The following is a 25046-nucleotide window of genomic DNA, read 5'->3' on the forward strand; positions in this document are numbered from 1 at the left end:
TGCTAGTGCAAAACCAACGAAACAAGTAGCTAGTAATAACATTTATGACTACGAATTTGAACAATAAACCACTTTACGAGGCGGAATGATGAAAAGCTGGAACCGGAATGCTGCTATTAATGATAATGATGATGTGTGCGTCATTAGAGGCACTAAATTATTTGTCAAGAGCCAACGATTCAATGCGAAAGATAGTAGTGGACATGGACGTCGCCGCAATTGTGTTATTATTTGGGGATAAGGCCCATAAATAAAATGGTTACTTAGTGCCTCAGAAAGGAGGGGGGGACCGCAAGGATCGTTAAACAAGTTTATGATGGTTTTCAAGAGAGCATAAACGACGGGTCATACTAACTATGATTTGATGACCAATCAAACATCACACACAATGCAGCAGCAGAATTAAAGAGCCGGCCATTTGGTGGGAGGCCAGGACCCCCCACACGCCCCATGCAAAAGGCTCGCCTCGAAAAGTTCACCGCACAGACATCAAACACCCCGATGCCCAGCAATTAGCCTCCGAAGCAGCCGCTAAATCGGCCGCCGTTTGATTTGTAGAAAAACAACTCTATACAGTGCGGGGACGGTTCGCTTCAAACTCCCGGTAATGTTACCGACCGCTAAAACCGCATCCCCCTACTGGCGTCCGACTGAGGAAAGCGTAGAGGATTCCCAGTAACCGCGAAGATAAATCACAAAATTAATTCTGTTTAAGACATCGTTAAAATTAGTGCGATCAAATGCAAAACTGGCCCGGACTCTATGACAGCGGGCAAAAAAGCGGCAGAAGACTCTTCGGTAGCCTAGAAGCGAACACCCGAACGGCCGGGGAAAAGGCAAAAGTCGTAACGAGGAAGCGGAGAGAGGAAGCTGCGTGCCTGAAGGCGGGCAGGCGCGCCAAAGAAAAGGACCAGTTTCCCGACCGGGTATCTTGGTGAAAAACCTTAATTTCAATCGGAAGGCCTATCGACAGCGCCGCCCAAGACTGAGTTTCGCGCGGGAGCCCCAAATTTTCATTGCCTACTAAATTCTAATTATCAATTCGAGCTAATTGTTTCTGTTTCCGCGTGGCATTCGAGAGGCGTAGCGAATTGATTTGCATTTTGTGCGAGCAATCGATAGCGTGTACCGTCGCTAATAAATTACACAGCTTTGGAGCAACCTTTTCCCCGTTGCTGTAATTGCCTTTAAATGATGCGAAACCACCGAACGCTGTATTTTTGTGTTCCATTTTAAGGCGAAACTTTTGTTTCGAATTGAACGGTAAACTACAACTCAACTAGCGAGTGTGTGACAAATTGTTTTTCCGCCCCATTCGAACGGGGTTTGTTCAGCAAAAGTCACACCAAATTGCAAACAATTCAGACCGGTAACGGGGCCTTTGATAAGTGATAAACTATCGCGCTCGTTCTTGGCAGACCTTAGAAATACGCAGAAGGTTGCGTATTTGTGGCGGTTTATTTTTTCCGATAAAGCTGTTTAAGAACAACCCGGCCGTGAAGTGGCCGTGCCATGGCTAGATTACTCGATCCGATCTACCTGAGCCCCTTTCTCAGGGTTCTATGTGCAATCGATGATAACATAGCCCTCGGTGTCGAGAACTATCCGGGTGTTGGGTCCAAAAACTCTTTTTAATACCGAGTCCGAGAAGAAGAAGACAAATTGGTCGTCGTCTCTCATACCGTCTCGTTAGAATCCCGTCTCTTAACGCCCGGCACACTTTATGGGGTGGAAGATTTATGGCCCCAGTCTCATTTGTCTGGTCATTTTGAATAAGATTAAATTTTGATCAACATTTTAAACCCTACCCCGCTCTCGGATAAGATATTGATTTTAGTTTTCTCGCCCCCCCCCGGCTTCGTCCTTGCGTTCTTTTGCGAACACAATCGTGGCCACATCTTTCGGTCGGGCCCCCGTCCTTGTGTCCCGGACCCGGCATGCACCACCGGGCCTTGTGTGGGCGTAACTTTGCATTTGGCAGTTTTTCGGCTATCATCATTTGTTAGGATACTGTCGACGCATCCGGACGCCGTAATGCAACGAAAAGGTCGTGCCGAAAACGAAATGTGCCCGGGTTCTTCGAGGGGAGGGATAATAAATTCAAACTATTCTTCGGCCGACCACCGTTCCGACACGGGGCTCGGGTCCGAGAATGCAAAGAAACCCACACACGCCTTCATCCGCACACCTTCATCTTCCCGGCCACCAACCTTTAATCGCCTTTAACTGTAAATTAACATATTATATGACAAATATTAAAATCAAATTGACTATGCATTCTATCATCGAGTAATTTGATACGTTTGTAGAACGCGACGCGCGACGCGTCGTTTGATTATTTTCGACATTTTTCTTCACCGTCTTCGCGCTCCGTCTCCGCCATCCCCGGTGCCTCGGACCCCTCCTCGCCCTGCCCTGACCCTGAGGTTGAAAAATCGAATGAAAACGCTTCAACGGTTCGGACGGTTTCGGACGTTTGAAGTGGATTGTCATTATTGTCCGAGATTGCTTCGGCCGGTCGGTTCCGGGAGGCGGCGCTGGGTGCGAAGGTGGGCGAAACGCGAAGGTGACATGTAGACAGGTGGTTAGCAGGACCGCCCCCCCACCCCCCTGCCAGACTCCCACAAGGGGTTGGTGGTCGTACGCCATCGCGAGCCCCGCTGTTTGGCTTTCGCTTTCTTCCTTTTCTTCGTCGCCATGGTTTCGGTGTGGTTTCTTGGTTGGCCTCGTCTCGCGGTTTTTTCGGGGTTTGGCGGTTGGGATCTCGGGACTGGCCACACCATGGTCGATGTCACTGTCCCGCCGACAGTTCTTCTTCTTCCCTCGCTACTTATCGCTCATTATCTAGTAGGAAGAATTAGCTCGGGCAACTAATCGCGGCCCAGCTAAGCGATTGCGCCCTTCTGGGTCACCGTGTAACTAGAGATGCCCATGCCCGGCTCCGTGCTAGAGATTTCGGAGCTTAAAAGGAAACCGGGCGGGCTTGAGGCCGGAAATAGCGGAGGCAAACTAGCCCCAATTCCACGCCTCTTCCGCGGCCCTCCCCTTCCAATCATTAACACGTCAGCGTCATCAAACGTCGCCCATTGCGCCTAAGCCCCCCTCCCTTCCCCCCAAGGGTCTTGTCGATTGTTCCGTTTTCTTTTCTTCCTTCGTCTTGACTCTTTTCCGCCGGTTTACTTCTCCAAGACCCATCCCCCCCCTCCCCAGGTCGCCTGTTGCTTTTGTTTTAGATCTCGGGCGGAAACCCCAGAAACGCCGCCGCCACCATTAGATTCATTATTTATTTAAGACTGTTGCGCGTTTTGTGGTTTTTCTGGTTTCGTTTTCTTTCTTCCTGCTGTCCCCCCCCACCCCTTGGTTGGTGTGTCCTCCTTATTCCGTGTGTCTATTAGAGCGCAAGTGGCCCGAGCTGACCGGTCGTCGCCGTCGACCGTTTGGGGATTTGTTTGCGTTTTCCGTGTTACTCTCCCCCCCCCCCGCCGGCCGGTTCGATGATGATCGTCGTCTTCGTCTTGTTGCAAATGTCTGGGTTTGTTATCCTGTCCCGAAGCGGCGGGGTGTGGTTTCGAAAGCAAACCCCGAAAAGCCTTCGGCTCGCCCATCACCCGTCCGTCGGGACACGGCGTTGAAGTGAACGAGACAATATTTGACGGTATATTAACACTCGGCCGGGGGATTATTACGGACGGGTGAGCGCGAAATGATCGATCGCGGTGGCATCGGATTGGGCGTGGGATGGCATCGATGGTCATAATAATTTAATTAAAATGTGAACCGGCTGCGGTTTCGGTGGCCGCCGCCGCCGCGCGCTCTCCGCTGTTCAATGGGTCACTGGTTTCGAGTGGTTTTTTGATGAATGTCCTTTTCTGTCCTCTTCTTCTCCCACCTCCCCTCTTCGCAGCTGCTGGTTAGCGGTGGGCAGACGACGACCGCCACCGCCAGCTCCCAGTCGCCGATCTCCGCGACGCACGCACCGTCCCTGAGCCCGGGCGGGTCGGCCACCGGGGCCCCATCCGGCGCCCTCAGCCCTGGGGCCGTCTCGCAGACCTCGCAAAACAATGCTCCGGGCGGCGGCCCGGCGACGTCCTGCTGCGAGAACGGCCGGCCGATTATGACGGATCCGGTGTCCGGGCAGACGGTCTGCTCCTGCCAGTACGACTCGGCGCGCCTGGCCCTGTCCGGCTACTCGCGGATTCCCACCGGGAGCGTGGGCGTCTACGGGACGCCCTACCCGTCGACGGACCAAAACCCGTACCCCAGCATCGGGGTGGACAGCTCGGCCTTCTATTCCCCACTGGTAAGTTGTGTGCCCCCCCCTCACCCCTTTCATTAACACTCTCAAGAGAAGGAAGCAGAAAGTTAAAGCGCCCATTTCTCCCGGTGCTCTCCCGGGTTTCGGATGTTTCGGATTCGGAAAAGATTCGCACGATGGAAACCGTCATAAAAGGTTGGCCGTTTTTTCCCTCTCTCTCTCTCTCTCTCGCGGTCGCAAAAGCCCATTAAAGTTGTCACAACGACGACGCCGCGCGCGCGCCTCGTACTAAAAGCATCGGGAGGGCGGCTAGCGCAACCCGCGGCAACCGACCGCCAGCATAGCGCGGCGCGGTGCGCGGCCACCATGGAAAGGCACTTAATGAGCCTTGTATTTCGTATTCCTGTCACGGAACCACTCACCCGAGCACAGTTGCCCGAGCACACGGGAGGGAGGACCCTTTCTTTTTCGAGCTCCTCGCACACTGGAAATTGCTCGTTCACGCTTTCGTGCGTGTGCCCTTTGCCGGCCGCGGAAAAGCGGCTCTCTTACCTCGACTCCGACCCGCGGTAAGACGTTCGAGTGTGTGCGTGTTGCCATTTCGGTAGTTTGGCAGCGGCCGAGGCAAGCTTAAAGCGCGGATTTTTCACCGCGAAGCAGCGCGAATTTCGCAGTCACATTTTTTGCGTCGGGGAAAACACATGGTGCCTACTTTGATTGTTTCGTCTCTCTAGAAAGCAATGGCAAGGAAAATGTTGGAACGATCGCCAAATTTTTGTTTGGTCAAACGCCCCACTACCTAATCGATTTTATACAGGGTGAGCAAATTAGCGTGCAATGCTGAATATTTTTCGATGCCTGAACTTTTGTTTGAAAGGTTGATTCTTAACCATTTTTACGTAAAACAATTTTGGCATCTTCGGTAGCATCTTCGGTCGACCTGTTTTTGAGTACATTTTCGATTGTATCCGTTTCGGCAATGGCATCAAAATTTGGAAATAAATTTTCCATATTTTTCATTTTTCTGCAACCAACATTGTATTTAATACATCAATGTTAAGAATCAACCTTTCAAATAAAAATTCAGGCATCGACAAATATTGGGCCGATTTTTATTTATAACCAAATGAAAAAATACACCCTAATTTGCTCACCCTGTAGTTTCCTGGCACGAATCTCCTTCGGTTCACCACTGAAAGGGATTACTCGTGTAATGCATCTCGGTGAAAGTGCATTTACCAAATCTTACGGCACAATTCGTAAAACGTCGTAAAGCTCTTGCAGCAGGCGCATGCGTTGCGGTGTGGATGTTCATAGCGTAGGAACTCAGGCGACGTTCCGACGTGCATCCTTACGTTCTTCTGTAGGTATGCGCTTATTTAACACGGCTATACTAACCCAGTGGATGGTCAAATGCAGCCCGTAGCTAGGTTAGAACACGGCCCCAGACGGGCCCGGTCCGTGCCGCCTTTTCCGCACGACACCCAGCCAGCCAGCCAGCCAAGCATAAGAAGCATGATGGCGGTGGTATGTAGTTTTACTTTGTACCCACCAACCACCACTATCGTCCGTCCAGCTTGGTGTTGCTCCTTCTCGATCGTTATTATTCCTTGTCGCCGTGGCCAGCGTGTCCGTGTACTTAAAATAAATGTATAACAAGATGTAAATTAAACCCCTTTTGCTTTAAATATGAAATTACCCACAGGTTTCCTTTGGGCGATTGTCCTCGTTCTGCGAACACCGCACCCCGCTACTCGTGCGCAACTTGGGAGCCCGTTTCGAGTGTGTGTGGCACTGGAGCATAGTTCCCGTAGTGCCCGTGCACGTAGGGAATTAGTGTACTGCTGCAGTGGTGTGCGCCGCAACAGCAAAACGGCTAAGATGGTGTCGTGCTGCATTTCTAGACACACCGAGGTTTTCGTTGGAACACCCGATTTGTGGCAGTGTGTGGTGCCGTTTAGTTACTTTCTTAAAGCTCCGGAGGTAATCTCCTTCGGTCGCACCATTCCTTGGCTGGTCGGGTTGGGATGTAAGCAGATTACTGGTATTCGATTTCATACTGGGAACGGTTTTGTCGACGGGTGAATTGTTGAGCACCAATTCATGAAAATATCATTGCATTATTGACGTGTTCGCAAAAAGATTCTTGGAACATCCATACATAATATTTTATGGTTTATAAATCATATTCACAAAATCTGACGGAAGTGGAACACATTTGTATCAGAAAGGGAATCATATTCTCCGCCGTATGTTAAGCGGCCACATCGTCAACCGATGGCCATATGGCATCCAGGTAATATCCTGGTGACGAATCGGGGCTTATCAGATCGGTGGCAGCTAATCGACCCGCGGTCGACGGTGACGTTAGTGCTGAGTTTAGAAATTAATTTTTCCACCCGATCGATGTCCCTAAATGAAGCATAGCGGAAACAAATCAGAACAAATGCGTTACCGGCCAGAGGGGAAGTCCGGCTCCGGCCCTGGGGTGATTGTGTTGCCGTTTGGCACAAGATAACCTATTAACTAATTATTTCACCCCCAAAAATGGAGGATAGCGTGTTAGCCGAGGGCCGATAACGTCAATAGCCATCTGATGGCCGACTGGGCTGGCCTTTTTCGTTCACGAAGATGGACCAGGGGCACTTTGGTGACGCTTTCCACGGGCCTTCGCTACAGCTGAAATAATGTCAAATAACGTAATAATGGGCTGATTATCGTTCGCCATAATTATGTCAAAACACGAATAACGCTTGGGCAACACTTTACACGGCGACAGCCGGGAAGCGATGCTTATCGAGCAAGACGGTGCGGTATCGTAGACACTAGGATTGGCCTTGTTTGAGTGGCTCACGCACCCGGTGCCTCGTGCAGGTCACAGTGATAAATACTTTTTCCGTTCTCATGTGGTCTCGTTCGACTTCTCAACCCCAACCAAGCCAAATGTAAAATCCTAACCAACGAGCGATTTTTGGTACGATATTAATGATAGTAGGGTAACGGTACCGTTACAGTTCCACAATGTAAATACACTACACACCGGTGCTCCGTAAAAAGGCATCGATCGTACAGAAAAAGGCAATCAATTTCGACCCCGTTTGCATTACTTTGATATACCGACGCTCTTAGGTTTATTTAGTCCCTTTCAAGGAACAGGTAGGCCGCGCCAATATTGGGGGCATTTCATTTCTGAGTCCTTCTAGAGTGCACCCCGCTCCTAGTTTTTCCACCAAGCCCCGTTTGTTACGTTATCTGCACTGTGTCGCCCCACATGAAACACAACAGCGGCTTACATATTCTAACGCGAGCAGCGACCTGAGGGGTTCCGACCTGAAGAGTGCTTGACATATCTTGACAGCAAACAGCGGAAATCAATCGATCCAAAGAGTTCAGAAAAGCTCTTTCTGCCCCCTTTCCGTCCTCCAGCTGGTGTCAACATGCGGGGGGGACAGGATGGGTTGTATTTTTCACGAACATTGATACGCAACATATTCGACAGCATACAACCAGGGCTCTTCCGGCCCCCTAACATCATTTGTTTCGAAATCCTGTTTGGTGTGTTGTTAAATTGGGGTTCTTTACAGCATAAACTTTATCAAGAAAATCAGGAAAATACTCATTTTAGTGCCGATTAAGCCAAAAAAATCATGCAATTGCGGTCGGTCAGAAAATGATGATCGGCACACAAGTGTTGGGCGAGATTTGCGTTCCAGAAAGATTGCAGAAAAATGCTATCCTCACTGGTCAAACAGAATTAAGCTTTTCAGCTTCAGCTTCATAGGCGACGAACGTCGAGGGACGTACTGTAGGAATTCCTTTCTCAACCCTCAATCCACCAGAAACCATTATCGGCAAAGGCCGAGTAAGGCTGGTTTTGAGTAAAAATTTAAATTTTTCTTCATTTACGTACATACAATTCTTCAAAGTGTTCGCTTCGGTGTACCTTTTGTACGAACTGCACTGCACCTCAACTCACAGGCCGAGACCGAAAGGTGAGAAGATTTCGAACGTTGCCCGGTAAAACGGGCGGCACGACCAGGAGAGACTGTAAATTTATGGATCGACCGGCCGGAAAAGATGAACCGCCGGCCCCAAGTGGAACCCCGGCACTCGGGGGGGAAGACGCAGAACAAGATTAAGAGAGTGAGGCTAGTTACAAGCACGAAAACAATTTTACTTAATTATTCGGTCGGACCACCAAAACTCGCCAAACGAAAAACAAAAAAAAAACGTTGAAAAAAGGTCAATATTAAAGGTCCGGCTGCGGGGTGAGCCGAAGCTTGGAGGCTCGAATCTCGCAAAAAGGCCGGCCTCGAAAGCGGCAACAATGCTGCCCATACGAGGGAAGGACGACATGCGGAGCGAATATGTCGGAGCGAAATTTATTTGCTGAGAATAAAATTAATTGACAGTTTCATTTTATCTAATTTCAAATTTACTTACGACAACGCGTGTGCCTCCGGCTCGTTTCGGTTCGGCCGGCTGGTCGGTCGCCAGCGTCGACCGTGTGGCCTTCCTCGCATGTTCCTTGGCACACAGCTCCTCCGGTCAGATCCTACCGCAAAGCGCTACTATATCGCCCGGCTTCTTGCTCCTTTTTTGGGCCCTCTTGCTTTATAGCGTGTGCTGGGTTTTGGGTCCCGACGCGGCCCAACGCGGATTGTGGGTTTTAGGGTAGTACATCGTCGATACGAACGACTCATTTACATTCATTCATTGGCTTGCTGTTCTTTGAAGTAATATTTTTGCCTCCTGTGTGCGCGGGACTTCATCTTGTCGTCACCTTTGCCCCGTGAGCGGAAAGAATGGCCGGTAGGAATCTTGCACCGGCGGTTCGCATTTACGTGGCATGAATGTTACTGAAAATGGCACCTATCGGGCACCTTTTTCTAACAAATCCGCCCCAGACTCCGTGGTGCGGCTGCTTACGAATTGGCTCAAGTTTCCTCCCCTTTTAAGGACTTTTATCGATGGTGTCAATTCGAATTCGGACAACGACTGCACACCGAGCGGGGGGCAGAGAAAGAATTAACGAGGTGTAATAATGATTTCAAAATTTTATTATTCCAAAATCCCGCCGGTAGCGATGAGTGCCACCCAGAGGGAATTTTTCTCGTTCTCGCTCTGCTGCGCCCACCGGATTCGAGGGCCAAAGTGTCAATCTTGTCACCGTCTGCACGTGTGTGTTCTTCCTCAGGCATTCTTCGTAGCAGTAGTCTCTGGTGGACCTCCCGTGTCAACTACTTTCGCACCACCGGGAGAACACCCACATCAGCCGCGGTCCGGCGGAAAGAGAGCAGACCACCACCGAGACCGACCGACGGGGAAGCAACAGAGAGCAGGCCCCAAAAACCCTTCGGCCGCCTCGGCGAAAGGGGACCACCAATTAAATTTGGTTTGCCTCGTGCGTCGTGTCGGGAGCTAACACGGAGCTACGGGGTCGACTGTATCCCACCACATTCGGGAAAGAGTCGTATCCATCATGACCAATTTTTATCACCTCGTCCGGGACGTCCGGGGCCACCTACGAGACTCCTCTTTCGCCCAACGTTTGTCCGTGCCGCCATCGAGGGGGGATCGAGGAGAAAAAAAATCTAAGATGACTTCTTTCATTCGTGCGCAATTAATGTTCCCGGCGTTTTTTGGGGGGGAAAACGAGGGAATCAAAAACATGATGAGCGACAACTGGTAGGAACGCGAACCTATCATTAACTGGCAGCCAGTTTCATTCAGCCTTCTACCTTCCACACCTACTTACCATCCCGTCCTTGACCGCCAGCCATAAAGTAAGGGAACCCCCAAAAAACTATACTAAAAAGCATGATGTAAATCTCCATTTGCATCTTAATTGAACGCGCAGCCAAGCGAATCGCACTAATTTTGAGGCCCACCAAGTCGTCGGATTGATTATCGTAGTTTTACGAAAGTGAATAAAGCTCGCTCCACACACAGAGAGCGTCACATTCCTGGTGAAGAAATCGAAATCCTATCGCTCGTATCGAACGATGATCCTCAACTAATTACTTTACTTGCGATCAAACAATTTACATTCCTGGCTACCCATTACCCAACAGTGGTGGACGGAAACTGGCCCCACTGGTTTCGTGTGGTTTTCCCACAAAACGCACCGCAACACGGTCCGCCCGAAACGGAATGGAACGATACCCTTTCCCCCACCGGGTGTTTGTTTTTTTAGTGACCATCGAAGTGCCAACTAAATCTCGCCCTTGTGAAAGAATGTAAATTAATCTTTCGCCCGGACCCGGAGCTGGACCGAAACCGAGACGGGTTGAAGGCGGGATCCATACGGCATCTTTACGGCACGAATTTTCGATCCGCTGCTCACCGGAAACACCGTCACCGAGCGGCCAAACGATCGTCGCGTCGCGAAGTTTGCCAAGAATTGAGTCAAAAATTCCCGGAACTCTACACGGCAGCCTCATCTCACCGGCTGCATAGTTTCGCGGTCGTATCGAGCAGCTGTGCTCCATTGTTTTCGCAGCTCGCTCTCACGACTGTGGCCACAAACCGATCGCCAGAAGATCATCACCCCCGATCCACTCGCGACCCGCCGTGGGCTATGTCCTGCTGCCGCAGCATAGCAATTCAGATAGTTCACACTGATTGTGTGAATCGGGCAATATAAAATATATAGAAATCGTATTTGTAATCTACATCACCGCTGCCGATCGCTCGCAGACACAAAATGCTTTGCGACACATCGCGATTGCAAACTGGGTCCATTTTTTTTTTCTCCTTCGGTGTGCTCCTTGTTTTGGTTGAAGAAACCCTGAATCGGCGCATACAGCTTTGTAGCTGCGGGTTTTCTACATCACGCGGTTTTTTTTGTTTCTCGGTAGAATCATACGTATTTCGCACCACACAAAAATATCTCAACCTTTCTTGGTGTTCTTTTTCGATAAAATGGAAGGATGTGCGAAAGAGGGGAACTGAAATGAAATTTGAATATTCTATAAGAAACAATCGGAATTTGCATCGCCTTGGATATGGTCCGTTGGTGTCATCATGAAACGGCCTCCGCTGCACAACATGTAAGCCTGGAATTTTATTTTCGGTCGAAAATTGCCCGCCTCATGCTCTTTTGTTAGTGTTACATTACTTGGCAAGGGTTTTAAAAATAGTGTGACAGAAAGAATAACGCACAGGTAACCCAAGCTGCCGGTTGTTGTTTCCAGAAGCCTAGTTGACAAAATGATCCTAAATAGCGTAAAGTAACATGCATACATTGGGCTAATCCGCTTAAGAATGATATTGAACAGGACACTGTGAATGGGTGAGTTAGAAATTGCAAAAACAGGACGACTCACCAGTTCAACTTAGTGACTCATTTTTTCTCCCCTTTTTCCATTTTCTATTTTATATCTTTGCAATGCTGTGCTCTTTTCCGTTTTCTTCATTCACATTCGTTTCCCGCGTGCAGCCTGCGCACGGTTCAATCGTCCAGCGAACACAGCTCGTTGCGTCACAGATATCTAAATCTTCATTCGAAGCATATTTATGAATGGAGTGATCAAGGCGAATCCCTTGCAAGCATGGCAGAGTGAATGATCGTCATTGTACCAAGCAGCAGCAACCCCACAACCGAATGGCCGATGGCCGTCGTCGTGCGCGCAAGCCTAACGATCGTGGCATGGTAAAGGTGCAGGAAGCAAATCGTTTAAAGAAAAATTACTTCAACGACAGTAGACTTCGTCGATGATTTTCCGGGGCCGATAAGCCAAAGGGTCAATCCCACACCACTTGCCTTGTAGCAGTTTGCGCCCCGGGGTGGCTTCTTCGGTCGTCGCGGCCAAACCAGGAACGGTTTGGCTGCCGTTTCTGACAGCCGTTGGCACCTTAACCAATGCCAACCGAAACCGAAAAGCGCGATCGAATGTGGTCCAAACGAGTCCCGTGTGTACTGAATTGCTGAAGGCAAGACGGTGGAGTCTTCGTGCCTATGCATCTTGCGGTGTTTTACTTGTTTTTTGCGGTATGTTTCAGTTTTCATATTATATTTATCTTGCGGAAAATGCGTGAAATCTGTAAGCCATAAATTGCCACGTTGACTTGTGTCTGAATTTACTATCCTCGCACAAACGAAGGAAAAGCTACCAACTCAGACAGGGCCCGTTCGCGAAGGATCGGCGATCGCGGGTGCATATGCATGTCTGCATCGACTGCACGATCGGGCGAAACTATCGAGGATGTATAACATTGACTTCTATGTTGGCCCTTTTTTTCTCTTTTGACAAGCCGTACAAATTGGAAGTGTATTGTATTGTTAGTTAAGCATGATGATTATCCGGCCGTCAGTACTGTGTGATCTTCGGCGAAGCTCCACGCACATCGTTGCACGCAGGTAATAAGAAAAAAAACCCCTCACGGTAACACCAATAAGAGCGTGTATAAAATTGATGGCCACTACACACGTAACTAGTGAAAAGAAGTGAGAAAAGTTTATGTTCCAATAAGGCTTTCAAGCATCACTCTCTTTATATCAATTTTAAGCAGATCTTTTCAAAGGATCCAAAACCATTTTTTTTCGACAATTATTTGCTTTTTATTTCTGAGGCGCAATTTCAAAAAGTGATCCTTCTCCGCAGAAATGAATAAACCGAGCGAGCAACGTCGAGCGTCAATGCGGAGGGTGAATCTAATTAACTACCAACTTATTATGTGATGCCGTAATGTAATGTAATAAGTTGGTAATAATCTATACTTATTATGCTACCGGTATTTGATACCTGATCTTCGCCTCCTTGACGGTCTGAAGTTAAATTTTCTTCGCCGTGCACCAATTCTAATCATTTTCCGTACACTGACTCGCAACGCTGGAATGGGTATGCCGGAAGTCACAAAAAAGGGCTATCGTTGTGTTGTTTTCCCTTCTTCTTATACCACTAATTATGATAAGCGATAAACGCAAGGGTCACATTAAAATTAGGTGGCAGTCTTCGGCGCAAGGGCCAACGTGGGGCTGTCGACAAATTTTGCATGTAAAAAGGGCAAGCGGAAACTACTGCATCAAAAGTATCGTCCGTTTGCAGCCTGGCACCTAACCTACATGCATGCCCAGGGTCATCAATCAAACAGTCAAATACACGGTGGTTCCGTACGAGGGTCATTCGTCGCCAAAACCACACCCCGTAGCAGCTGCAAATGAGTGACAAATTTTCTCCATCCCGTCTCGGCCGTCCATTCCGTTAAACGCTTTTTATGAGTCCCGATGCTTTCTTGACGGCCACTAGCACTAGAAGAAGATGTTACTCGGCTTCCAGCATAACGGGTTTCGATCGGTTAAATAACATCTAGTTAACCTGCGACGCATAAACAACCCGAACCCGTCGGAATGAGGTGAGCGTATCGCGACGTTTGAACGCCGTCTCCTTTGATCAAGTTGTAAAACTAATCTTTTCAACACTGGTTTCGAGTTTTTACGAGTTTGTGCTCTGTTAAGTATGGTTTAGTTTTTGCTCCCCAGTTCGCTTCTATGTTTTTCCGCGCGAATAACTCCGCCGGCCGGCCCGCAGCGGAGCAACAGATTAACAGTGCGCCTTTGGCTGGAAGCAATTATACTGCTACAAGCAAACAGAAAGAACAGCCCGAGCAGCCGCGGAATAAATTCAACCGTGTGATTTAAAAACTTAATACATTGCCGCATGTTTAGTGTCACTCTGATATTGTTATTAACACAATATAAATTCCGTTACTATCGTCGTAACGCGGAGTGCTGATTTCTTTTCTCTGCTTCTTTTGACAAACAACTTCTCAGTCGTTTTGTGTTACCTTCGGACGCGCTTCGCGAAATTAGATTGTATCTTTTGCGTTCAGAATCACCGCTCCTGTTATCGGCCATATTTATACTCACAACTTTCTTATGCTCCGTATACTAATAATCTCAAAAAATTCTGGAATTATATATTAAGCCGAGTAAATTACAATACGTGTATATTGAAATTTTTTTAACAATTTCAACTAAGATAAGTCGACTATAGTTTCGATGGTATTTGAGGATTGTTAAACATTTACTACATCAATTGGAAAATATTCTATAGGTAGTAAATATTCCATAACCTATAAGGGGTTTGTTCTGCTAACCACTGGATACCACAAACATAACAAAAAACTCTTCACACATTCTGGAACCGGTTTCAACCGGAAGATAGTAAATGCACTAAATGGGTTTAGCATTGCATAGCACGCAGTTGAGTACCTTTCCACTGGCTCACTTTAGAATTCAACAGCCCACAGACAACCCAGACAAACGTTTTCGGCCGTTTTTTTTTGTCTTTAAATATGCAATTCAATGAATGTAGAGTAGGATTATGATGGTAATATTAAAAGGATTTAAATTCGTAGCCAAAGAATTAGGGTTTTATCGTCTGATTTATGCACCAAAGTTTTCCGGCATTCAGACTTCGGGGTTTGAGACTTTTCCATCATCACTATCCCCGGTTAATCTTGTGATGAGAGGGATTTTATGCCGCAAATATTGGGGAGTTTTTATGTAGTTTATTATCATAACGTTGCCACCTTGGAACGGTGCGTGTGGAGTGCGGTGCTTTCGAAACGAGTTGCGGTGAGCCAGAAGTGACCGTAGTAACCGTAGAAGTAGTTCTAATCTACTGTGGGTAATTTTAATTTTCTCCCTTTCCGAAAGCGTCAGTGAGCGTTATCGTCAATCAAATTAGCGCTGGATGCTCTTGATCGTCAATTGGCATTAGCAGTTCATCGCTCGCTTTTACCAGAAGCGCAACTATCGGTGTTTCATGCACACATTACAACCGTTCTTAGCGTTAATGAATAAACAAACGAAAAAGCGACCGACATTATTCATGCAGCCTGCTGGAAGCCCCAGAATAGGGAAAGGTCCCGGCGTTGCTCGGCGAGCGGCGGTTCTGTTCGGCTGCGTCCAAGAAAGGGTTCCAAAGTATGCGCTTAGTGGGCCGGACGCCGGACAAAGTGCTTGGCGCTTGGTGCGGCGTCTGGCCCCGCCGCCGTACATGGCGATTTCATTTCATTAGCACCTGCTCGGCGATGAAGCGTTCCGAATACCGAATACTGTATTTAGTATGTTTGTACACACGCACGGAACATGCACACGCTTCGATTCCCATAAAAGACGGGCTCATATGATGCGTTAAAAGTAATTTTTTCATCAACGACGATGTTTTCGTTATGTTTCGCTTAACTCGCATGTCCCGCGTGTGTCTAAGAAAGGGCCGCGGGCCGTACGGGCCGACTGGAAAACTGGAACAAAAGCGTGGGAAACCGAGGGAGCGGAGGGTTTGGGGAAACGGAGAAGGTGAAGTGGAAAGTAAACGGACGAATATAGGAATTAATAACTTAATTTTTATCGACGGAATGCCACTTTTGGCCGCGGCTAACTGGAATACCTGACCTGACTGACAGGCGCACAGGCGCTTGTTGCGTATCCTCCACCACTTTGCGGTCACGTTTTTGCTGCCCTCGTGCTGCCTTTGGTCATCACCACGGTGAACTACGATCCCAGCACTGCAACTCTCCAAGAGTCGCCCAGAGTCGTATAGATTTATTGAGCACACCATTCGCGGTCGCGCTATGCTTCTTTATGGCTTACGTTAGAACGGTGTGATTTTGTTCCGACTTGTTGGTAAAAGCAGCGTGAATTGCATCTTATCATAAACTCGTTACGTATGTCTCTTACAATCGTACGCGCGGCTTTGCTATAAATACGGCTCAGGATAGTGGGAAAAATAGCTCTCATGCAAAACATCGCTCATCCGACATCCGCCTCGAACGGGTCCTCAACGGACGCGCCACTGCCTCACAGTCCTTGGCACGGCAATATTTTAGGTCCCACTGATAAATAGATTGCCTCTTAGCTACCACACTTTCTTGACACTGTCTCGGATATGCGTCATTTCTTTCGCTTGCGTAAGCCAAGTGAAGTATAAATATGTTGCTAATAGCCGTATTAATGCATGATAAATAGTAATGGAAGGCAGGACAGTACTTGTGGGTACAGAAACTTAATACACTGATTATGTGTCGCCCGTTGTCGCCGTCGCATCGACTAATCGATTGCAATGTGCAAGATGTCAATCAGTCAGCGGGATATATAGTTATAACTTGCTGAAGGTGAATACTTACTGCATCAATTGCATGAAAAGTGTTGCGTCACTAGAGAGAGAGAGAGAGAGAGGTTAAAGTATTTTTTCGCGCCCCTATCATTAATAGTATTACTTCGAATGTGCCTCGTTTGAAGGCAAACGGATTGCTGCGCCGTTGGTAAACGTGTTTTCACTGCAAGAAAGAGCTCTGGATGTGCAACGAGCGCAACCGAAGCCCGATGAGCAGAGTGCGCTTTAGGACGTCATTCTATTTAAATGCCCTTTTATTGTTGGTTTTATGGCATGTAAAGGATACTTTCGTATCACCTTACTGGCGTTCGGGGTGGTTATAATTGAATCGTAAAATCTGCCGCGCCGAAGCTGACCGACGGCGTGGAAACACAACTCGCGTCGATTCCGTTTAATGCCAATTGCCAGATCCCCGATGGTAGCTCGTTATCGCAAGCCACACGGTGATTGCTGAGTAAATGGATTACGACGATCAGCAGCTGCTGCTGATCGCCCGTGAGAGTGAGTTGTAGTGGGAAGCAGCGCGTTTAGTTTCAAATCAATTCCTACTACACTAGTCGCGGCTATGTTGTGATGCTTAGGGACTTCCGCAAAAAAAACATTCATCATTTTGTTTTATAACTCGTCATTTCTGTTGTATTTATACTTAAAACAAATGCGGAATCGTATCGCAGAACATTTTTCCGACAAAACTTTTTCACGACCAGAGCATAAAACATGTATTTATGATTTACCCGTTCCCAAAGCTGCTTCGTTTGGTCGTCGTGTCCCCCCTCTTGTCGAACACTGCACGGACGGTTCTGCCTCGCCAACTGAAAACGTGTGGCGCTCCGTGATGCCCGAATCGGGTCCCTCCCGATGGTTGCATGATAATAATTTTATGCGCGAAACATATTTTGTTTTAAATAAAATGTCCTAATTAAGCAGCGAATTTTTATCATAATGCGGTCATTAAAAACATTCGTTAAACGTGCCGCCCGTCCAGGGGTAAGGCGTTTTCCGTTTCCTTATGCCTGTGTCCGCTCTGTGCCCTTGTTGCTCCGACCCCATATGTACGAACTTTATTCGCCGATCGGTGTTTATGTGTGTTTTAACAGTTTTTTACTCCGCTTAGAGGGCTTTGTTTTGCTACGTTTATTGTTTAACGCTCGTCGTACTTCTGAATCTTACCAACCCTGGGCCCGGAGTGATCCATCTCCAGTTTCTATAATTAGCGTTAAATGTTGTGAAACTGGAACTTCCCTTCGTTTTCGGCGTAACAGCAGTGTTGCTTTTTCCCGGTGCAACAAGTTACGTTTATGGTCGAACTTCTGTTGGTTCAGTTGGGCGATAATGCAGTGGCACCGGGCGAGGGAAAAATAAACATTGGGAGTATATTTGCTAATCGTAAAAAGCAAGGAAGCAAGCAACAAACGAGAGCGCTCGGGCCGTGTCTTGGCGGAGTTGGATGACTTCTTTCGTTTGCAGCGCAACCGGCCGGCCCGGCACACCTCCCTCCGGTCCCGTTTATGAGGGTGAAATGAATCCGGCTAATAAGCTAAAGGGGGGCAACATAAAAACACTCTCACTCATAACTCCGCGGGAAGCCAGCCATCGCATCGGCGCATTGCAAAACAGTAAAAACGTAAAGTGTTAATTGTTTTGTTTTGTTCGGGCTAATTCGAGAAGAACAGCCAAACGAGCCACGGGCGTTGGCCATCGTTGGGTGCATCGTAGAGCGAAGCGTCACCTATCAGCACTTGCCTCCGCGCTGGTATCGGCGTGTCTGATCGCTGATCATAATCATTGGAAAAAAACATGTTTCTTTTGTTATCGTTTACAGTTTGTGCCATTCATTTCCACCACCTTCATCGAGATCGAGGCATTCATACGGCTCTTTTTTTTTCGTGGCTGGAAGTGGTGCAATGCAAACATACCGACCGATACCGATTCTGATTGCGATTTTCTCCACCTTCTGCCCTCTCCATTCATTCCAGAGCAATCCGTATGCTTTGAAGGATAGCGGACCAACAAGTGACATGACTGCGTGGACTTCCGCCGGACTGCAACCCACCACCGGATACTACCCGTACGACCCAACCTTAGCTGCCTATGGGTAAGAGAACAACGCCTAAACACTAGAAGGGAGACTTTCGTTCGCACAATGATCACCCCAAACCGGTGGGCCCCGCAAGAGGCGCAAAGAAAACGATGGCCAACATATTGTCCTGGGGCTCCCCCGGGTCAAAACGGAACCCCAGAGGGTGTAAGTGGAGAAAATAATTTATCGACGGAAGCTTGGAAATACGGGTGGATGACACGAACCGAAGAACTGCCGAAAGTCACGCTGCCACCACCGGGCGGGACGGCCACCCCTGACCGCACGCGGCATCGACTTCCGGAAGTGGCGGCATTCGAGAGTCGATATATCTTCATACGCGCGCGGCGCAGCACCCTCTCGCTACGGGGTGGCTTCGCGGTTTGAGTTTGATTCAATTTGGCTACCACCAGAATCAACCACGGCAACACTTCTGGAAAAGTAGTCACTTCCTTCCTGGCCGAGGACCCTCAGGCTTGTTTTATTATTATTTTGGTTCGATGCCGCTTTTCGTGCCTCTGTTCGGGCAATCGGTTTTTGCCGAAGCTTCCAGCGCACGCCCAACAATCGACGAAAGGACGACGAGCATTCCGAACGATAGCATAACTCATGTTTCCCCGGCTCAGGTTCCGAGGAGTATGAAGAGGGAAATTACATGCACGATTTCGGTGGGTTTTTTTACACGTAAATTTGTAACGGCAAACGGCTACGATCTATTGCCCCTTTCATAGTTTCGTATTTAGTAGTTTGTGCCGCCTTGCCCTAAGAGCTGCTAATCTCTGCCGTTGGGAACCTGCGTGACGCAGGGCAATATGCTGAATGTTGACGCCTCTTGGATGGCCAATAATCAAACTTCCAAACACTTTGTGCTACACACCAGCCAAAGGGTTCAAGAGCAGGGTTCGGTTGCAAGGGTTCGATGCAAGAGGCCTCACTGTTTTTTCTTCGATTTTTTAAACTTAAACGAATGAACTTGTGTCGTGTACGTTTCGTAATATAATAATAGCTCCGGTTGAGCAGCGGAAGGTTACGATGCCCATTGCAATGCTGACATAGGTAACGGGGTCCCCCTTCATTAAAAACGATATGTGAAAAGTGTCGGTCGGGCTCTCGATCTCGTTCGTAGATAGTTCGATCGATTCCGCCGCTGCACGCTCGCAACTGGCCAACACATTTGCATGAACTTAAAATGCGGTTAGGTGCGACTAATTATAGCCGAACAAAAGTCAACATGCAATGCGCCGCACACGGACAGAGACACTGTGACTGGTAACAACGCAGCACAATCCCCAAAGGACCCTTGCTGCTGCCGCATACTTCGCTGCGTGGAGCCGAGCCAGCTGATAAGACGGGGTCGAACGATGCAGATGATACGACAAGGGACGAAAAAAAAAAAAACTGCTTCACAAGCGATATGCTGATAATCGGGCTGTCGAAAAAAGGGCAACGCGTGATGGTCTTGCATTTCCTGCACTTATGCGCTGCCTGCACATTTGCTGCAAATTCCACCGTTCGTCCAGCTGGACGGTAGCAGCATGCTGGCCGCGGAACGTGCCTCGCCCCAGTTCGCTCATAGCATGTTGTCACCTGTCTAAATTTCGTGACAATCTTCCTCGTAATGAAGAAACGGCAGGCGATGTATTTGCTGCGAGAGCTGGACACGTGTTTCACACTGTAACGATACTTTAAGGTTTTCGTCCATTTTTACCGTATCCTTCTCTGTAGTTTTCGATTAATATTAACTGTCAAAACATTACATTCTTCAAATGTTAATGCATTTTCAATTGTTTATTTATTTCCACTCAATTGCATAATTCGGCTATTCTACAGACATTGCGGCAATCTTTAAGACTTTAATAATAATAATTCAATCGTGTTTTCGTAGGTCTCAACGAAAAGAAATTCCTCACGCGTGGTAAAAACGCTTGCACTAGACCTAGTGGTCCCGTCTAGTGCAGGATTACTATCCCATCGCTATGAGTGACGTGTTCTATGTTTCGACTACTTACTCACAAATGCCCTACAAACCTCGATACTCCGAGCACACTGTTGGTCCAGAACGTATGCACGATCTGCTATGCTATGCTGGCCAGCATAGCCAGTCGCACTTGAGAAGCGGAATTTGCTAGACAGTGATAATTTCGTTCCCTAACGTGCGCAGGAGCGTGTTCCATTCGACATCCATAATCACGGAAATTATGCATCACAAACAATACTTGCCCATCGTTGTCCGTCTCTGCCGATGAAGCCGATGCGCCACTGGCTGGCGAATTTGCAATCGCCCCAACAGACATTCCGGTTCCAGTCGTCCGGGAATCGGAAAATAGCAAACACGCACCCGGGCACAAGGTGCGGCCCGCTTAAGCTATGTACGTTTAATTTTTAATTACACAGCTCTGCCAGCTATCGGAGGCAGCATCAGTGTAGGGGCCCCCCCAGTTGGGCACCCCTTCCAGCGAGCCTCGTCCGAACGCGGTGGACAACGAGCCATAAATGTGCCAACGAGAACGGGCCGCCAACTTCACAGTGAGAACCATTTTGAATAACATATGAAGCTATTATGTTGCTCGCGGTGTGAAAGCAAGGTGAAGCGTAGCGACACCAAGACCCTGCCGGAGCCACCGGGCAAAACCACAATGGGCCCCCAATGGGCTACCCAGCCAAAAGTTCGTTCTACCCATTCAAAACAAGGACCACCAAGCGCCGGTGCGTAGGAGCGAGCGGAGTTTGTTTTGAAATGTGAAATTTATGAAAGTGCCGTCGTGGATACTGCGGGAGTTGATAGAGGGCCCCCAGCTTGTTTACACCACATAGATTGCCGGTTGTTGTTGCTGATTATTATGATGCTTTGAAGAGTTCAACGCTGGCGAGCTGATTAATGGGTGAACGGATATGCTACGCAGAGCGCAGAGCGGTTTGATTTGCACTTTCGTGCAGCGTTTGTCTGCAAAATATTGCAAGGCAAGGATGGTCGTTTGGGGCTCTATTGCGTGAGCGATGGCTCAATTCAGGTAGAATGCAGCAGCCATACGGTTGCGGTGCTTTAATGGGCAATTTGTACGTCTAAATATGTTAATAAACTCCTCTTTTCTTGGGTGCCCAAATCGTGATGTGTGCCGCCCTTGATCAAAAAGCTCCTGGAATTAGTTTATAAAATCGGTATACGATATTTGTTTGCTACTCCAAAGTAGGAAAACATTTTCTAAACTCTATGTTTGGCAATTCCATTCCGTCTGCGATTATTCCATTATCTCCTCCGTTGTGAATTCTTTAAAGTACTGTTGTGGAAACACCTTCCCAACAGTTGCAGTTTCATACAAATTTATTGGTTGTTGTTCATTCAAATCCATTGTTACAATTTTAAAATATTCTCCAACATGCTCAGAAACACATGTGCTTAACTCGACTGCTCGATTTTCACGACTGATGATGAAATGACGCTAAATTTTTTTAAGAGTATCAGAGAAGTTTGAGCAACTAAAAAAATGCTAGAAGCACCGAGGAGCGTGTTGCTGCGATCATTCCCCGGGATCTTTTTGATCAAGACTTGCCTCAAAACCATAATGCATCATCTTGGGTTCAACTTCAACGTCAAAAGAGCTATCCCGATTCAAAATATTATGTGAATGAAAATATGTCCACTGCCACCACCAGGGGCCTTCTTCTTCTTAGCATTCGCTCTGTTTCTTCGTTTGCTCGTCCTTTACCTTTCGCTCTTACTCCCACATTGAATGGGCCGTTTTTTTTGTCAAATTACCTGCAATCAATTTAACGTTGTTACGCGGTGTATCGCATCGTGTCTTGCGCATTAAATTGATACTACCACAAATGCAACAATCATAAATCTGCGCAGTACTCAAGCGCCCCCCCTCGTTGCGTGCCAAACTACCCCCGGGTACACCGGGAAGGGCGGTGGCGGCTTCCTGCTCTCCTGACAAACTTCCCAGTTCATAAAGTCCGGCGCTAACGAGGAAGTAGTAGCACCGTGTGCGTGCCGAAAAAAGGCGCACAAAAAAAGAAGGCCGATCGGTTGGCGTGTGTTTTAGCGTGCCAACCGAAAAACACAGTGTTTGATCGGATTCACATTCCTGAACATGCGATTGGCTTTTCGTGACGGGTCGGTATCATTCATTCTAAATTTTGCTACCGGTTTTTACCCGCCTATGCCCTCCGACCAACAACACCGCCAGCCGCGACGTCGGGCGGAAAATAAATGCCGTGGTACCCTTTTCCACAAATGCTCGCTCTCTCTCTCTCTCCGTCTCTCTCTCTCTCTCTCCGTCTCTGTTGCACGTTCAGCCCGAAGTGTCAGCTTGAAAAGGTTGATTGGATAAAATTTGTCATCCAAAAAATAGTCAGCCAGAGCGGATCGATTTCCAATTCGTCGACCGGCGGGAATCGATGGCCACGCTTGTTGGGTAAATTGGGTTTTGGGTGGGAGATGCCGCACTGTTTGTTTGACATGCATAAGCCGAGGTTGTTTGACTTATCTAATTTTGTATGTTCGTTAGTTGGCCGTTGGCTTGGGAACGCAACTCCATTATCGGGTGTTGCTTCCAAATGAGGTGCGAAACCAAGCGATATTCGGTCCATGACTTCGGTCCACAGCATTGGAAATGCCCCTGTCGTCCGCCATTGCGAAGAAGCTCTTCTAAATGGTGCAAATATTTTATATCCCAGACACACCCTGCGCCACGGCGGTCTCAGCCGCCGACGAGAGGCCCGGCCGCCCGCCAATAAATCATGGCCGAAAATCCGTCCACCGATGGTTTATTGCACGTCAGTTTGAACTCAACTAAAAACACTCAATTATAGCCACCAATCACAACCAGCCGTACCGAATAATTGCACCGCAATTAAGTGGCAATAGATCTGGCCCATCCGAATCTCTCGTCTACGGATGCGAATGCGAGTCGGAACTCCCGAATAAATCTTTATCTCTTCCGAAATTCCGCACCAAACTCGCCAGATAGAGAGAGAGAGAGTGAGAAAGGAAAGAAACACACCCAAGACAAATGCACGGCTTCCGCTGTGGCTGTGGCTGGCGCCCGTAGCGGAGGGTAATTTGATTTATCACACTTGGAAGTCTATCTTCATGTTCTTCTCTCTCTCAAGTCACTGGTTTGCGCCCCGGACTCTGGGGCGGGGTACGAGGCGCAGGATTAGAGCCACGTCGCCAGCCTGAGTGCCTGAGAAAAGCTTCGTCGCGCCCGTGCACGGCCAACCAACGGGGAGAAAGCTCTCGGAACAACGAGAGTGAACAATCGGCTAAACAAGCGCAAATCATATTTATGGCCGATGCTCGTGTGTGCTCCACGATCGACTGGATTGCCCAATTTGATGGACGAGCAACGGACGACCGTGGCATGATGGAGTAAACATTCGATGAACACGGGGAGAAGGTATCGATAAAATCGCTTCTAAGAATTCCTCGCCCGTGATATCTTCCGAGAGTCACAATCTCCACCGCGCCAATGATGGCTGGGAAATTTATCGCTCCGACGCGCCGTATGAGAGACGGTTCAATTCCATCCGGCAGACGCTTTTCCCAGTCCACACATCCGTACGTATCCTGCCGGCAAGCTCCGACCCTGGGCAGAAGGACGCTGAGCTGAGTTTCCGATTTAATACCGATGAAAAATCGTGTTTTGCGTTTCCTGTGGCGGAACGAAATCGAACGGCAGTTTGAGCGTTTTTGTCGAGCTCGGAAATTTGTCCGGTGCGATTCCGCGACTGGGAAACCAGCCAGCCTGGGGGTTTCGTGGGAGTTCTTCTCGGACCACTTCTTCCCGCGTACGGCACGGCAAAGTGTCCTGCGTTTTTTTTTTTTTTCACTGACCGACGACGACGACGCTTTCCGTGGGCCATGTTAGCAGTTTCGCGGTACTCTGGTCGCCACTCACTCTCTGTGTGTACGCGGGGGGCAAGATTTTTTCCGGAAAACTGTCAACATATTGTACGCGGACGCGAACGTGAGACGAGAGCGTATGAGCAAAACAGCAGACGACACCATGTCGGATTTTCATTCAATTTCACATCCGATCCGTTATTGGTTCCCGCCGACCGGTTCCGTCGCTGGTCGAACGAACCTAGCTGCTCTGACGTAGCTGTGACGAGTGCCGAGTGAAACGTTATTGTTAACTGCCACTAGATTTTCGCTCCAGGATAAGCGCATGACAAAAAATGGCCGCTATTTACACATATGGGCCAGTGTTCGCCAGCCCGCAGTGTATTAAAGCCAAACCGTACGCCTGTTTGCAGCATCCGTCCAGCTTTTTTCCCCTTTCTAGGGACTATCTTTGTCTCGCCAAAGTTCTCGTCTTCCCAGCGAACCTATGCCGACCGGGCCCCGATCAGGATATAGAACCTTTTCGCGCGGTGCCTTTGTGTTTGTCAAATTGAATGCGGTCCTGGGCTGTGCTCACTCCCGAGGCTCGACCGCGTGAGCGTTGGTAGAATATTAAAAAATACGGGAAAATTGCCCAGGTTACCTTCGCGCGTCTCAATATTGTATCGAATCTGTGGGTCCCGCTGGAGTTTCGGGGCTTTCGTTCGGGGTTGCCGTGGGTAAATTTAAATCTCCATCACC

The 25046-nt window shown here is 48.4% G+C and overlaps 1 protein-coding gene across 1 annotated transcript in view; it reads left to right on the forward strand.

The window, feature by feature from the left end:
- LOC131211539 (homeobox protein araucan) overlaps positions 1-25046 on the forward strand; it is a 79875-nt gene that overhangs the window by 30557 nt on the left and 24272 nt on the right. The window contains exons 2-3 of the mRNA XM_058205045.1: positions 3905-4300; positions 18357-18475. Coding sequence (XP_058061028.1) covers positions 3905-4300; positions 18357-18475 — 515 coding nt within the window. The remainder of the gene's footprint in view (positions 1-3904; positions 4301-18356; positions 18476-25046) is intronic.

The sequence above is a fragment of the Anopheles bellator genome, chromosome 1, assembly GCF_943735745.2.
Source record: "Anopheles bellator chromosome 1, idAnoBellAS_SP24_06.2, whole genome shotgun sequence".
Lineage (NCBI taxonomy): Eukaryota > Metazoa > Arthropoda > Insecta > Diptera > Culicidae > Anopheles > Anopheles bellator.